General features: G+C 39.7%; 1 protein-coding gene and 1 pseudogene across 3 annotated transcripts in view; one reads left to right on the top strand and one right to left on the bottom strand.

Annotated features, from left to right (window-relative positions):
* The window catches only part of JMY (junction mediating and regulatory protein, p53 cofactor), an 88,402-nt gene that overhangs the window by 30,279 nt on the left and 40,972 nt on the right, over positions 1 to 17,151 (top strand). For both annotated transcript variants that reach the window (XM_015140327.3, XM_015140328.3), the window contains exon 2: positions 10,222 to 10,395. In XM_015140327.3, coding sequence (XP_014995813.1) covers positions 10,222 to 10,395 — 174 coding nt within the window. The remainder of the gene's footprint in view (positions 1 to 10,221; positions 10,396 to 17,151) is intronic.
* Positions 12,997 to 13,520, bottom strand: LOC709583 (large ribosomal subunit protein P1 pseudogene; annotated as a pseudogene). The gene has a single exon (XR_001445362.3). The product of XR_001445362.3 is annotated as a large ribosomal subunit protein P1 pseudogene (transcript).

Consider the following 17,151-nt stretch of genomic DNA (forward strand, 5'->3'; position numbering starts at 1 on the left):
ATGAAATATAACATTATGTCTTTAGGCTTGTGTTATCTGTTTTTAAAAATTAATAGACTTGAGTTTTTACATCAGTTTTACGTTTACAGAAAAATTGAGCAGATAGTACAGAGATTCCATACTTAATCCCTCTCTCCTGCCCTCAGTCTTCCCTATTATTAACATTTTGCATTGGTGTGGTATATTTATTATAATTTATGAACCAGTATCAATACATTATTGAATAATCCATAGTTTATATTAAAATTAATTTTTTGTACAGTTCTGGGTTTGTTTTCCTTTTTTATAAAATGTAGAACCCTAGAGTTTCTGCGTTTGGACAAATGCATAATGTCCTGCTGTCCTGTATGCACCATTATAATATCATACAAAATAGTTTAACTGCTCTGAAAATCCCCATCTGTTCATTGGCGTGCTCCATCTGTTCATTGGAGTGCTCCATCTCTCCTCAGCCTCTGGCAACCAGTGATTTTTTTACTCTGTGTAGTTTGGCATTTCCAGGATGTTATGTAGTTGGAATCATATAATATATAGCCTTTTCAGATTAGTTGCTTCAGTTAGCAATATACATATAAGGTGTTCCATATCTTTTTATGACTTGATAGTTCATTTCTTTTCCCTTTTAAAAATAATATTTATAGAGATGGGCTCTCCTTGTGTTGCCTAGGCTGGTCTCAAACTCCCAGGGTCAAGCAATCCTCATGCCTTGCCCTCGCAAAGTGCTGGAATTACAGGCCTGGGCCACAGTGCCCACCTGGCTCATTTCTTTTTCTTGCTGAACATATCATTGTATGGATGTACTACAATTTGCTTATCCGTTTACCTGTTGAAAGACATCTTGGTTGCATTCATGTTTTGGCAGTTTAAGCTGCTATAAACTTTAGTGTGCAGGTTTTTGTATGGATAAAGATTTCTGGCTGGGCGCGGTGGCTCAAGCCTGTCATCCCAGCACTTTGGGAGGCCGAGACAGGCAGATCACGAGATCAGGAGATCGAGACCATCCTGCCTAACATGGTGAAACACTGTCTCTACTAAAAAATACAAAAAAGAAAACTAGCCGGGCGAGGTGGCGGGCGCCTGTAGTCCCAGCTACTCGGGAGGCTGAGGCAGGAGAATGGCGGGAACCCGGGAGGCGGAGCTTGCAGTGAGGTGAGATCTGGCCACTGCACTCCAGCCTGGGTGACAGATTTAGACTTTGTCTCAAAAAAAAAAAAAAAAAAAAAAAACAGTTTCCAACTCATTTGGATAAATATTAATGATCTGTGATTGCTGGATTAGGTGGTAAGGTATGTGTAGTTTTCTAAGAAACTGTCAGAGTGGACTGTACATAGTGGCTCATGCCTGTAATACAAACACTTTGGGAGATACTGAGGTGGGAAGATTGATTGAAGCCAGGAGTTCAAGATGAGCCTGAGGCATGTAGTGAGACCCCATCGCTACAAAAACTTTAAAAAATTAATGGGTGTGGTGGTGCACACCTGTAGTTTCAGCTCCTCAGGAGGCTATGGCGGGAAAATCACTAGAGCCAGAAGTTCCAGGCTGCAGGGAGTTATGAATGTGCCACTGCACTCCAGCCTGGGCAACAGAGTGAGATCCTGACTGTCTATCTCTCAGTCATTTATCAAAGTAAATAAAAAATAAGACTGTTATAGTGTCTCCCAATGTAGCTGTACAATTTTTCATTTCCATCAACAGTGAATGAGTTCTGGTTGTTCCACATCCTCTCTAGCATTTTCTGATGTCGGGGTTTTGGATTTTCACTATTTTAATAGGTATGTATTGGTATCTCATTTTAATTTATAATTACCTAATGCTATATGATGTTGAGCATCTTTTCATATGCTTATTTGTCATCTGTATATTTTCAATGAGATATTTTCCCATTTGTAAACTGGGTCTTTTTTTTTTTACTGTTGAGCTTCAGGAGCTCTTTGTATATTTTTGGTAACAGTCTTTTATCAGATATGTCTTTTGCAAATGTTTTCTCTCCACCTTTAGCCTGTCTTTTCATTCTTAATAGTGTCTTTTGCAGAGCAGAAGTTTAATGAAGTCCCACTTACCAATTTTTTAATGGATTGTGTTTTTGGTGTCATATCTAAAGTCAGTGCCAAAGGCAAGGTCAAGACCGCTGGAACTTCTTCCATGTTATCTTCTAGAGGTTTTATAGTTTTGAGTTTCACATTTAATTCCATGATCAATTTTGAGTTAATTTTTGTGAAGAGTGCAAGGTCTGTGTCTAGATTCTTTTTTAAGACTCTTCTATTGAATTGTCATTGCTCTCTGTCAAAAGATCAGTTAACTGTATTTGTGCGGATTTATTTTTGGACTCTGTTCCATTGGTCTACTTGTCTGTTCTTTCATAGATATCCTACTGTCTTGACTACTGTAGCTTTATAGTATCTAAAAGAGGTTGAGTAGTGTCAGACCTTCAACATTCTTCAATATTGTGTTAGCTATTCTGAGTCTTTTCACCTCTGTATAAACTTTAGAATTTATTTTTTGATACCCACAAAATAACTTGCAGAGATTTTGATTAGGATTGCATTGAATTTATAGATCAAGTTAGGAAAAACTAATACCTTGTCAGTATCGAGTCTTCCTATGCATACACATGGAATATTTGTATGTGTATTGATTAACTTCATCAGAGTTTTATAACTTTCTTGGTATAGATCTTGTACATATATTGTTAGATTTATACCTAATTTTTGGTGTGCTAATAGAAATAACATTTGGAATTTTTTTTGAAATTAATGTGTTTTATTTTTTATTTATTTATTTATTTATTTTTCAAGAGACAGAGTATTGCCCTGTCACCCAGGCTGGAGTGCAGTGGCCCAATCATAGCTCACTGCAACCTTGAACTCCTAGGTTCGAGTATTCCTGCCTCAGCCTCTGCCGTAGATAGGACTGCAGGCATGTGCTCCCATGAGGACTGCAGGCACATGCTACCATGTCCAGCTAATTAAAAAAAATTTTTTTGTACACATGATGTCCTACTGTGTTGCCCAGGTTGGTCTTGAACTACTGGGCTGAAGTGATTCTCCTGCCTCTGCCTCCCAGAGTGCTGAGATTGCCGGACATGAGCCACTGCACCTGGCCTGGAGGGGTGAGTGGGTGTGTGTATGCAAGTTCATTTTCTACATGGACAAATATGTCATTTGCAAGCACTGACAGTTTTACTTCCTTCTTCCCAGTCTACACATTTTGAATTTCCTTTTCTTTTGTTATTGTATTAGGTAGGACTTTCAGTACTATGTTAAATAGGAGTAGTAAAGGGGACATCCTTGCCTTTTGCCTCATCATAGTGAGAACACCATTAAATATATATAAATTTATATATATTTATATAAATACATTTATAAAAATATTTCTATTTAGATATAAAAATATGTATTTTATATATATTTATATTATATATCATATGTATTTTTTATATATTTATATATAATATATATCATATTTTATATATATTTATATATAATATATATATCATATGTATTTTATACATATATATAAATACTTTCTTACCATTAGGTATCATGTTAGCTCAAGGTTTTTTAATCAACGTAAAGGAGGTTTTCCATTCCTAGTTTGCTGAGAGTTTTATGAATTGTTGGATTTTGTGAAATGCATTTTGGGCATCTGTTGATATGATCATGTGATTTTTCTTGTTTAGCCTGTTTTTGTAATAGATGACATTAATTGATTATTGAATGTTGAACTAGCCTTTTGTATACTTGGAATAAATCACATTCAGTTGTGGTATATAATTCTTTTTACATATTGTTGGACTTGCTAAATATTTTGTGGAGGATTTTTGTGTCGGTGCTAATGGGAGATGTCAGTCTGTAGTTTTTTTAAGACAAGGCCTCGCTCTGTTGCCTAGGCTGGCGGACAGTGGCACGATCAGGACTCACTACAGCCTTGACTTCAGAGGGTCAAGCAAGTCTCCCACCACACCTGGCTATTTAAGAGAGTCTCGCTATGTTGCTCAGGCTGGCCTTGAATTCCTGAGTTCAAGTGATTCTCCCACCTAGGCTTTCCAAAGTGCTGGGGTTATAGGTGCGAGCCACCGTGCTCAGCCTGTAGTTTTTTCTTTCTTGTAATGTTTGTCTGTTTTTGCTATTAGGCTAAAGTTGGCCTCATAAAATGATTTAGGAAGTATTCCGTCTACTTCTGTTTTCTGGAAGAGATTTGAGAGAACTGGCATAATTTCTTCCTTAAATATCTGGTAGAATTTACCTATGAACCTATCTAAGCCTGATGCGTTCTGTTTTGGAAGGGTATTAATTATTGATTCAATCGCTTGCATGGATATAGGTCAGTTTAGATTACCTGTTGTTTCTACTGAATTTTTTTGTACATTTGTGTTTCATTTTCTTTTACTCACCATTATACTAATGAGGATGTTGTGACTGAGGAGTGTTAAAATCACCAACTCTGTGAACTTGCTTCCTTCTTTTAAAAAATTCTTTCCATTATAACTTAATGTACTTTGAAGTTCTGTTAGGTATGTTGTACACATATTGTTGTGTCTTCCTAATGAGTTGACTCTTTCGTCTTTATAAAATGTTCTGGGCTGGGCGCAGTGGCTCACGCCTGTAATCCTAAGTGCTTTGGGAGGCCGAGGCAGGTGGATTGTCTGAGCTCAGGAGTCCAAGACCACCCTGGGGGCAACATGGTGAAACCCTGTCTCTACTAAAATACAAAAAAATTAGTGAGACTCGGTGAGATTACACCTGTAATCGCTGCTACTTGGGAGGCTAAGGCAGGAGAATTGCTTGAACCCGGGGGGTGGAGGTTACAGTGAGCTGAGATCACACCACTGCACTCCAGCCTGAGTCATAGAGTGAGACTCTGTCTTAAAAAAAGAAAAAAAAAAAGTTCTGCATTATTTCCAGTAATACTCTATATCTTACGGTCTACTCTTTGATATTAATATAGTCCCTCTACCCTTCTTATGCTTTACTGTTTGCTTTCAACTTATTTGTGTCTTTGTTTTCAATATTCATCTCTTCTAGGCAACATATAATTGTGGCTTCCTTTTTTATCCATTCCAACAACTCTACCTTTAAATTAAAGAGTTTAGTCCATTTATATTTCATATAATTCTTGACAAGGTTGGATTTAGGTCTATTTGTTTTCTGTTTATATCTTGTGTTTTGGTTTCCTTTTATTTATTTATTTTTTTTCTTTCCTTTTTTTTGACATAGAAGTATGTATATGAAAATAGACTGTGGTTTTTACTTCTTTTTTCTCCTCTTCCTTTCCTGATTTCCTTTGGGTTAATTTAATAACTTGAACATATTGGGGCTTATAGCATACCTTCTTAAATTATTATTCTTTTAGTGGTTGCCATAGAGATTAAACCATACTTGAAGTTAATATTATACCACTCCATCTCTTTTTAAGAGACAGGGCTTTGTTCTTTCTCCCAGGTTAGAGTGCAGTGACTCAGTCATAGCTCACTACAGCCTCAAACTCCCTGAGTTCAAGTGATTCTTGTGCCTCAGCTTCCCGAGTAGCTGGGATTGCAGGCACGTGCCGCCACACTTGGCTAATTTTTGTATTTCTAGTAGAGACAGGGTTTTGCCATGTTGGCCAGGCTGGTCTCAAACTCCCAACCTCAAGTGATCCACCTCCACCTGCCTTGGCTTACCAAAGTGCTGGGATTACAGGCACAAGCCACTGCGCCCAGCCCATCTTATACTTAAGAACTTATATGTGTCTGTATAGATTCATCTCTATCCCTGTTCTTTATGCTGTAGGTTTCATACTTATTATAGTCAGATACACCTGTAATCTTTCCAGTAATCTTTATACCTTTATGAAAATCTGTATCATTTTCCTTCAATCTGAACACATTTTAAAGAACATTTCTTATGGTGTCCATCTGCTAGTAATGAGTTCTTTTAATTTAACTGTTTATTTTTTCTTTGTTCAGGAAGGATATTTTCTTGGAAATGGAATCCTGAGTTGACAGATGTTTTGTCGTGTTTTGTTTTTTTCCTCTTCTGTTCTCTGTTGTTTCTAGTTTGAAGTCAGCATTCACAGGTGTACTTGTTCCTCCTGTGTTATTTTTCTCTGGCTGTTTTCAGGAATTTCTCTTTTATTTTTGATTTTTAGTAGTTTGACTATAATATGGTAAACCTACTTGTGGGTAACTGCATTTATCCCCTTGAGGCTATTAGAGCTTCATACATATGTAGATTCTTCTTTAACCAAATTTGGGATTTTTCTTGTAATATTTTGTTCTGAGTCATTTTCTCTTCTCTGGAACTTCAATTCAATGTATGTTAAGACCTTTTGGCCAGGTACAATGGCTTACGCCTGTAATCCTAACACTTGGGGAGGCTGAGGCACTAGGATTGCTTGAATCCAAGAGTTTGAGACCAGCCTGGGCAATATAATGAGACCTCATCTCAGGTTGTGGGAGAAGACCTTTTAATATTGCCTCATGAGTCCCTGAGGCTTTCTTTTTTTTCCTATAAGATTAGATAATTTATCTTTATTTATCTTCAAGTTCATTGACTGTAATTACAACCATACTCTCTACCCATATAGCGAATTTTCTGTTCTAGAATTAGTTTCTGTTTTTTGAGATTTCCTGTTTATTCTTGATGAGTGTATTTCTTTTATGTCCAGTTAGCATTATAATATCTTCTTTGAAATATTTGTCTGTTAAATCCATATCTGTTTCATCTTGTGATTGGTCTTCATTGATTGCTTTTTTTAAAAAAAGTTTTTTAATTTTTTTTTTTTTTTTTTTTTTGAGACAGAGTTCCTCTATCACCCCAGGCTGTAGTGCACAATCTGAATCTCAGCTCATTGCAACCTCTGCCTCCTGCCTCGGCCTCCCAAATAGCTGGGACTACAGGCATGCTCTGCCATACCTGGCTAATTTTTGTATTTTTAGTAGAAACGGTGTTTCACCATGTTGCCAAGGCTGGTCTCGAACTCCTGACCTCAAGTGATCTGCCTCCTTCGCCTCCCAAAGTGCTGGGATTATAGGCTTGATCCACCGCACCTGCCCCATTGATTGCTTTTTGATGACTGAGTTTTGTTTTCCTATTTCTTTGTAGGTCTGTTAATCTTGGATTATATAATAGATATTGTGAATGATACATTGTAGAGCCTCTGGATTCTGTTATGTTCCCTCAGAGTGTTGATTTTTAGTCTTGTTTTCAGCAGTCAAGTTGATTGGATTCAGAAGTCAAACTCTACCTCCTTTACAGAAGGCAGCAGATGAAATATTTATTGTTTTATCTGGATTGCTTAGTACCTGTCCTGTGCTTTTATAGTTCCAGTGATCAGCCAGAAATTTGAGTAGAGTTTATATATGAATTTGGAGTTCCTTCTTCTTAGGCTGTGTCCCTTTCAGCATTGTCCTCTGGCTTTCTAGCTGCTGTGGTTGTCCTGAGCTCTGTCCTCAGATTCTTCAAGCCAGCAAGATTGTGGGTTTCTGAGTTTTTAGCTGTACCTTTCCCCTTCTTTTGGCATCTACTGGGGCACACCCTCAGGCTGAAAGGCATGAATGAAAACACCACCTAAGCCAGGCACGGTGGCTCACGCCTGTAATCCCAGCACTTTGGGAGGCCGAGGCGGGCAGATCACGAGGTCAGGAGATCGAGACCATCCTGGCTAACACGGTGAAACCCCGTCTCTACTAAAAATACAAAAAATTAGCCGGGCATGGTGGCAGGCGCCTGTAGTCCCAGCTACTTGGGAGGCTGAGGCAGGAGAATGGCGTGAACCTGGGAGGCGGAGCTTGCAGTGAGCCGAGATCACGCCACTGCACTGCAGCCTGGGTGACAGAGCAAGATTCCATCTCAAAAAAACAAACAACAAACAAACAAAAAAAACCACCTAGAGCCCTCCCTGCTTCCAAGGTATTGTTGATGTCCCTTCCATTTTATAGCTGTTTTGGTCACTCTGTAGTGCCTACAGGCAGTTGTTTTGTAATATTTTGCACCACAGTTTGTTATTTTTATCAGTGGCAAAAGTTGGTCTGATAGAACTGCTCAGCTAGTACTAGAGAAGTCGAAATTCTCCATATTAGCTTTAACAGCAGCCTTAAAAAAACAGAATGATAGCTAATATTTGTTTGACACTTTTTTTTGTTATAAAAACACTTTAATGTAGATTGTCTGATTTATCATAATTGTTAATGATACAGTGCTGCTACATGTTGTGCCAAAAATCTGAACAGGAAATGAGTCTGAAGTCTCTTCAGCATGGTTACACGTGTGAACTGATACAAAGCTAAAACGCAAATAAGTGGGGAGAAAGATAGTAGTGCAAACTATAGGTATGAAAGGGAATAGAAGAATTTTGTGCCTTTGGGGAGATGATACTGCCAGCAGGTAAATGGCGTCCGTGTATGCATATGTAAATTAATGTCTTTCTGTATTAGTTCTTTTCATTTGTTATTTTCATTTATTTACTTGCCTTTTGAGATGGAGTCTCACTCTGTCACCCAGGCTGGAGTGCAGTGGCGCAATCTTGGCTCACTGCAACCTCCACCTCACCGGTTCAAGTGATTCTCCTGCCTCAGCCGCCCGAGGAGCTGGGATTATGGGTGCGTGCTACCATGCCCAGCTGATTTTTGTAATTTTAGTAGAGATGGGGTTTCACCATGTTGACCAGGCTGCTCTCAAACTCCTGACCTCAAGTGATCTGCCTGCCTCGGCCTCCCAAAGTGCTGGGAGTACAGGTGTGAGCCACTGTGCCTAGCTGCTGCTTGTTTTTTTTGTTTGTTTGTTTGTTTTGTTTTGTTTTTGAGACAAGGTCTCATTTTGTCACCTAGGCTGCAGTTCTGTGGCACAGTCACGGCTCACTGCAGATCTGTCCTTCTGGGCTCAATTCTCATGCCTCAGCCTCCCATAGCTGGGACTATGAGCTAATTTTTACATTTTTTCTCCCACGAAATCATGCCTAAGATTAAATTATTGTTTTTTTTGAGATGGAGTCTCGCTCTGTTGCCAGGCTGGAGTGCAGTGGCGCAGTCTCGGCTCACTGCAACCTCCACCTCAATTGATTCTCCTGCCTCAGCCTCCCGAGTAGCTGGTACTACAGGCGCATGCCACTATGCCCAGCTAGTTTTTGTATTTTTAGTAGAGACGGGGTTTCACCACGTTGGCCAGGATCATTTAGATTACTTGACCTTGTGATCTACCCTCCTTGGCTGTGGGATTACAGGCATGAGCCACCATGCCCAGCCAATTATACATACATACAAGGTCTCACTACATTGCCCAGGCCTGTCTCAAACTCTTGGCCTCAAGCAATCCTCTTACCTTGGCCTCCCAAAGTGTTGGGATTACAGGCATGAGCCACTGCACCTGGCCTCATTCTTTTATAAAACTTTTATTTATAGTTTTAATAATGTTTATCACAGTTTGGAATTCTTTGTCTCTAAAAGAACCATTGGGAAAAGAATAACTTTTTATAAAATTTAAATTATTTAAAAATTATTTTCTGTTTATTCACTACACTATAAGCTCTGAGGACCAGGACCATGTTTTTGTATGTCCGGCTCCTAGGCCAGCGCCTGACATGATTTTGAAGGAGGTGACAGGTAGAAATTAAATAAATTTATTGGAAATGTTCCATATTCGGATGATTTTCATTCTACTAGATAGTAGAAACATTTTGGGGCTGGGTACAGTGGCTCACACCTTTAATCCCAGCACTTTGGGAGGCCGAGGCGGGTGGATCTCTTAAGCCAAGGAGTTTGAGACCAGCCTGGGCAACATGGTGCCCAGGCTCTACAAAAGAAAAAAAAAAAATACAAAAACTAGCCAGGTGTGGTGGTGTGCGCCTGTAGTCCCAGTTACTTGGGAGGCTAATGCAGGAGAATCACTTGAGCCTAGGAGGTGGAGGTTGCAGTGAGCTGAGATCACACCATTGTACTCCAGCCTGGTTGACAGGAGTAAAATCCTGTCTCAGAAAACAAAAAAAGGAAAATAAAAAAATGGAAGAGTTAAGGCTGAGCTCAATACTTTGAGCCTCAAAAGAAATATTCAGGCAGTGGTCTTGAGTAGTGAGACACCTGAAGTATGGAGATAGTGATGAAAAGCAGTCAGTGCTTTTCATTCCCTCTTGCTTCTGTGTTTTAGGGTTCCAAGGCCCTGACATAATAGGGAGAATTCAGAGCAAGTATTTATAGGTTATTAGAATTGATATTCTTAGTTGTTGTGAAACTGTCTTGTTCCGCAGCTCTTGGATAAGCACAAGAATACAGAGAGCATGGTGGAGCTTCTGGACTTGTATCAGATGGAGGATGAAGCCTACAGCAGCCTTGCAGAAGCTACAACTGAACTCTATCAGTATTTACTACAGCCATTCCGAGACATGAGAGAACTTGCCATGCTACGAAGACAGCAGATCAAGGTATTTTTTTTTATTATTATTAATCCTAACTAGTAGCCTGCCTGTTTCATAGTTCTCAGCCTGAAAGGCCATGCGTTATCCACTAGAGGAACTTAAAAAAAAAAAAAAAGGTCCTTGGTCCTATTTCTGTGAAGTTTCTTGTTTGGTAGATTAGGGTTGTAGCCTGAGCATCCATTCTAAAGCACCTCAAAAGGCAGTTCTGCTGAGTAGCCAGGGTTGAGGATAGCCCAGAAAGTAATGTGTTCAAGTTAGCACAAAGTTGTAAATACATTGGGAGGATCCCTATTTTCTCCCTTTCCTGCACTTTCCTTCCTTCTCTAGTCACGTCTCCTCTTTAATGTTTTGGAGACTGTGTAGTCTTAGACTTCATTACCAGAAATTTTGGGCAGGCTGAGCGTGGTGCCTCACAGCTATAGTCTGAATATTTTGGGATGCTGGGGCAAGAGGATCACTTGAGCTCCGGAGCTTGAGACCAGCCTGGGCAACAGAGGGAGAACCCGTCTCTACAAAAAAAAAAAAAAAAATCAAACTAGCTGAATGTGGTGGTGCATGCCTATAGTCCCAGCTACTCAGGAGGCTGAGGTGGGCGGAAGATTGCTTGAACCCAGGAGGTGGAGGCTGCAGTGAGCCATGATTGGGCAATACCTTGTCTCCAAGGGGGAACAAAAAAAGTTTTGGGAACATTTATTTTTTTTTTTGAAATGGGATCTCGCCATATTGCCCAGGCTGGTCTCTAACTCCTGGGCTCAAGCGATCTGCCCATCTCAGTCTTCCAAAGTTCTGGGACTACAGGCGTGTGAGCCACCACACCCATCTAGTTTTGGGAACATTTCTTTTAGAAGAACTTGTTAGGAGAGTTTTAAGTTTTTAATGACAGAACTTTAAATACATGATTTTTTTAGTAGTATGTGAAGAAGTATATTACAAAAAATTTTTCGGCGGGTGCAGATCATGCCTATAATCCCAGCACTTTGGGAGGCCGAGGCAGGCAGATCACCTGAGGTCAGGAGTTCAAGACCAGCCTAGTCAACATGGTGAAACCCCCGTCTGTACTAAAAATACAAAAATTATTTGGGTGTGGTAGTGCATGCCTGTAGTCCCAGCTACTTGGGAGGCTGAGGCAGGAGAATCACTTTAACCTGGGAAGTGGAGGTTGCAGGGAGCCGAGATTGCACCACTGCACTCCAGCCTGGATGACAGAGCAAGACTCTGTCTCAAAAATAAAAATAATTTTTTCCCCCACAACATGGGTGAAAAAGCATTTTTTGAGGCAAGCATTTAAGGGTTTGATTTTATAGCTGACCTTAAATGTTATGTGTAATTCACATATAAATGTGGCTGAACTAGAACTTTAAAATTGTCTTTTTACATAATAGGTTAAATTGGAATATCATTATGTAAGATTGAGTATTTGAGAAAATTAGCAGTTACTTTGAGAACCTTATGCATGGGGACAGGGATGAGTATATTTGAGAATGTATGAGAAAATAAGGTTGTCTGTGTGTCTTATTTTCTCTTTACTAATGTATCAGGGTGGAGAGTAGGACAGTCACACGACTCAGACATACTCCTTTATCAGTACCTTTGAAAAATACTGTGCTGTCAGCTTTTTGCGGGGTGGGGGGGTGGTTTGTTTTGGTCAGTTTTATCATAAATTCGGCATTTGGGTTAAAACGGCAACATGGAACAAATAATTTTTAGACACCAGAAATTCCTGTTTCTTTCTTTTTTTTTTTTTGAGACAGCGTCTTTGTCACCCGGGCTGGAGTACAGTGGCATGATGTCAGCTCACTGCAGTCTCGACATCCTGGGCTCAAGCAGTCTTCCCACCTCAGCCCCACAAGTAGCTGGGACTATGGGTGCATGCCATCACGCCCAGCTGTTTTTTGTCGTAGTTTTTGCAGAGATGGAGGTCTCCCTCTGTTGCCCAGGCTGGTCTCGAACTCTTGAGCTCAAGCAGTCTGCCCTCCTTGGCTGCCCGAAGTGCTGGCATTATAGGCATGAGGTACTGCCCAGCCTAGAAATTCCTATTTCTTTAAATGAATTATAGATGGTTGTCTGCTAAGAAGTTGACTAGAAGGCCAGGAATAAACTGGACGATATGGACACCCACCTACTTTAGACTGCTGCATTGTTTAACAGACATAATCTCTATAGCACAGCACTGACTATTCAGAACCTGTACACATTCTTTTATATAATTATATCATGATTTGCATTGGGTATTAATATTAGCAAATTGGTTGACCCTACTTGTCAGCCTGTATTGTCCACTAGCATCACTTAACTGCTACATTTTTCCTGGGAAGTAGAGTGTAGGTAAAGAGGAACAGAAAGCATATTTTGAACATTTGTGTCTTTTCTGATGGTAAAAATGGTATTTCACTGCATTTCTTTTTCTGAGACATTGAGAAAATGCCCCATCAATCATGACTATTATTTTATTCTTGATCCTACTTGTGAATTGCAAATTTAAGTTTTTGTTAGTCAACAGCTAGATTTAGTTAGCAGCTCATACATTGCATTAGAATGAGTGTGTTGTATTGCTTTTAAAAAGATCCGCTAATTTAATTATCACACAACCTTGCAAGTTGGGTACTCTTTTTTTTTTTTAAAGTTCAGCTTTTTATTGAACACGTTATAAAAGAGATTTAGTCAAAAAGACCAAAGCCCATGTCATCATCAGACTCCTCGGATTCTTCTTTCTTTGCTTCCACTTTCTTCTCCTCAGCTGGAGCAGCAGCAGTGGAGGGAGCAGGACCTCCTGCTGGTGCAGCACCAGCTGCTGGAGCAGGTCCACCAGCCCCGACACTGCAGATGAGGCTCCCAGTGTTGACATTGGCCAGGGCCTTTGCAAACAAGCCAGGCCAAAAAGGTTCAACATTCACATCAGCTGCTTTAATGAGGGCATTGATCTTATCCTCCATGACGGTCACGTCATCGTCATGCAGAATGAGGGCCGAGTAGATGCAGGCGAGCTCGGAGACGGAGGCCATAGCGCAGGCAAGTGTGGAGCTGGCGCTGCCAGACGCGATGCTAGTCGCCGGATGAAGTGAGGCCCTCACTCCAGTGCGGCCTTAGCTTACTCGGAAGGACCGAGCACCTTTGCAACAGCTGAGGAAAGGGGTCGGGTACTCTTATTATTTGTATTTTCCTACTTCATGGATAAGAAAACTAATATTGGGATAATTATGTACTTGTTCACAGCTAATTTGTGAGTGGTAGAACTGATACAGTACTCAAATCAGGCATTTCTGATTGTAAAGGTTTGTTTTTTTTTTTAACTGCATTACTGGTTACTTGTTACTTTTAAGTTAAAAAAATCTACTCAGATTTTTTAGATCTGGAGGAGCTAAAAAAAAAAAGCAATTATAATTGATTTAGCAAAGTAATTGTTTTAAGTATTACTAAGATCTATTAGTAATAGAAAAAAAAATAATTTTTATTTTTTTACCTTTAAAACCTTTTTGTTAAAAACTGAAACGCAATCACACATTAACCTAGGGCCTACCCAGGATCAGGATCATCGAGATGTCACTAGACCAATCAAACAGATTTTTCAGCTCCAATATAATTTTATCGAACCCCCATTGTATATGTGTTTCATTGTTGACTGAAACATCATTACGCAGCACGTGACTACAATAGAATAATTTTCAGCAATGCAAAGGAGTGAACTGATAGATACAGCATGGGTAAATATTAAAATCATGCTAAGTCAAAGAAGCCAAATACAAAAGAATATATTATGTATAAAGGGGGATGGACTTAGAAGGGGCACGAAGAATCTTTTGGAGTTGATGGAAATGGTCAGTATTTGATTAATGTTGTTTCAGAGGTGTATACAGCTGTCAAAACTGATTGAGTTGACCACTCCAAATGGATTCACTTGGTTGTATATAAATTAAGCTATAGTAAAATTGCTTACAGAAAATATGCTGAGGAAAAGACGCATAACACAAAGAGCATAAACTTTGTGATACCTTTATTTGAAATTCTAGGCCGCGCATGGTGGCTCACGCCTGTAATCCCAGCACTTTGGGAGCCCGAGGCGGGCAGATCACAAGGTCAGGAGATGGAGACCATCCTGGCTAACACGGTGAAACCCCATCTCTACTAAAACTACAAAAAAATTAGCCAGGCATGGTGGCGGGCTCCTATAGTCCCATCTACCCCAGGGACTGAAGCGGGAGAATGGCCTGAACCTGGGAGGCGGAGCTTGCAGTGAGCCGAGATCAAGCCAATGCACTCCAACTTGGGAGACAGAGTGAGACACTGTCTCAAAAAATAAAAATTAAATAAGAAATTCTAGAAATGATCATTTTGATCTGTACTGAGAGAAAGCTAAATAATTGTTGCCTGGGGTGGTTTAGGGGAAATTAACAGGGAGCAGGCACCACAGACTTCTTTGGGGTGACTCTTTAAATCTAGATTTTAGTGGGAAAAATGAATGTATAAATTTGTCAAAATCAGTCACAATTTATACTCACAATGTTGCCTTTTGTTTGCAACTTGTATCTCAATAAAGGTGGTTTTTTTAAAAAAAAGTTAAATATGAAGACTGTACACACTTATATAAGAAGCACACAAAATGGGGTGATTAAAGATATGTAAGAAGAGGGACTATCTAGCGCTTCACTATTGAAGAATGAACAAGAATTTTCAGTAGGAAGTGGGTATGTTACAATCTCTGTCAGAGATTGGAATGGAGAATATTCCTGATGAAGAGATGTACAAAGAGGAATGGTTTAGTGCTTATACTTAGTGCTTGTGTTTTAACCAGGCAGTGTGGTATTGGCACTAACTTAATTGATCGTCACACCAATCCAGCACCGTTGATGGTTGCCAGAAAGTAGCATGGTTGGGATTGAACACACGTGTTTGGAAGCAAAACCTGCTGTTACCCACAGGGTGTGAATTGTTTGGTAAGCTTTTAGTCTAAGGATTTATAGGCGATAAGAGGAAAGATGGTTGAAATGTTATATCTATGGACAGTTGTGTCTGTTGGGTTCTAATCAAAATATCAAACTGGTTATTTCAACAGAGAATCATAATAATGACTATTATTATTTTGAGATGGAGTTTCACTCTTATTGCCCAGACTGGAGTGCAATGGTGCAATCTCACCGCAACCTCTGCTTCCTGGGTTCAAGCAATTCTCCTGCCTCAGCCTCCCGGAGTTGCTGGGATTACAGGCATGCGCCACTATGCCTGGTTAATTTTGTATTTTTTAGTAGAGAGTGGGTTTCTCCATGTTGGTCAGGCTGGTCTCGAACTCCTGACCTCAGGTGATCCACCCGCCTCTGCATCCCAAAGTGTTGGGATTACAGGTATGAGCCACTGCACCCAGCCGTCAACAGAGAATTTAATATAAAGAATTTGTTAACTAGGTATAAAGTTGTTAACCAAATAATTGACCTTTTCTCTTTATGAAGAGCTTGATTTCCAATGGCTTCATTAACCTAGGTATTAAACTATGATAGGAAGGAAGAGAACTTGACATCCCAAGTGTATAATGTATTTATATTTGTTTTTACATTTAATATTTATGATATTAACATAATATCTCACCTGTTAAGCATTAAGCAGCTCCTGCCTACCCAGCATTATTTTAGGCCTGGAAGTCTTTCTGAGATAGACACCCCTTTAGGGAGCTCACAGATTCTAAGTCTACCATATTGGGTCTCAAAAATGTGATCCCCTGACTAGCAGTGTCAGTATAACCTGGAACCCTGTTAGAAATACAGATTCTTGGGCTTCACCTCAGATCTTCTCTACTGAAACTCTAGGAATGGACCTCAGCAGTCTTTGTTTTGATAAGCTTTCCGGGTGATTATGATACACACTTAAGTTTGAGAACCACTAGCCTAATAAAATAGGACTTGAAACAACTTGGGGATTTAGCATACTGAACTGAAGGTTACAATTTTTCTGGGTGTGAGTTTTTCTGGGTCTTACCAGTTGACTGCAGTATTAAATCTGTGAAACTTCAAAAGTCAGTTAAAAAATAGCATTAAAAAGCACAGAAAGCATGTTTGTGTTCTTTGTATTTGTAGCTATAAACACATTGTGAAGGTAAAGATACTAATCCAACAACAAGGTACAAGTTACTTTCAAATGAAAGTAAAATGAAGTTGAACCTTTAGATTTTTAAATCCAGTGTCTTTAGTGCGTCAGAGCCAGTTGGCCTGTACCCATCATCTTGATCAACCATAAGCACTTCAGATTGTCCAACTTATTTTTAAATACTTCCTGAAAGTAAATAAGCTAGAAACTGGAAGGCACTTGCAGTTCTTTCTCTTGTAGTGAGTCACCTCATTTTGCCAATTGTCTCCTAGTAAATTCTTGAATGTGCATTTCATTCTTATCCCAGCCCCCAGGGCAAGTCTGTAGGTGCCTTTCTGTGAAATAGAAAACTGCACCCCCTCCCTTCCCCCACCCCCACCCGCCCACTGCCACTCGCCCATCAGACAAATTAGGAAAGAGCCCTTTTTCATCAAGTGTAGAAATGCACATGGCCTGCAAAGCATGGGCTGCATTTCAGTATCTACTCTGCCCCCTTGGTCAGGTGCTATTTATTGTGCAGGGTGCAGTTTTTACCACTGTATACATCCACTGCATGCACACTGTGAACTAGGTAGTGCCATCATTATACATTAAGATACTCATATCTCACCTGAGTTATATTTTGCTTTAGTTCACTGAGTTTCGATTTCTCTAATTTTTTTTTTTAAAGCATAGTTTCTCACACTTGTC

Source organism: Macaca mulatta, chromosome 6 (genome assembly GCF_049350105.2).
Source record: "Macaca mulatta isolate MMU2019108-1 chromosome 6, T2T-MMU8v2.0, whole genome shotgun sequence".
Lineage (NCBI taxonomy): Eukaryota > Metazoa > Chordata > Mammalia > Primates > Cercopithecidae > Macaca > Macaca mulatta.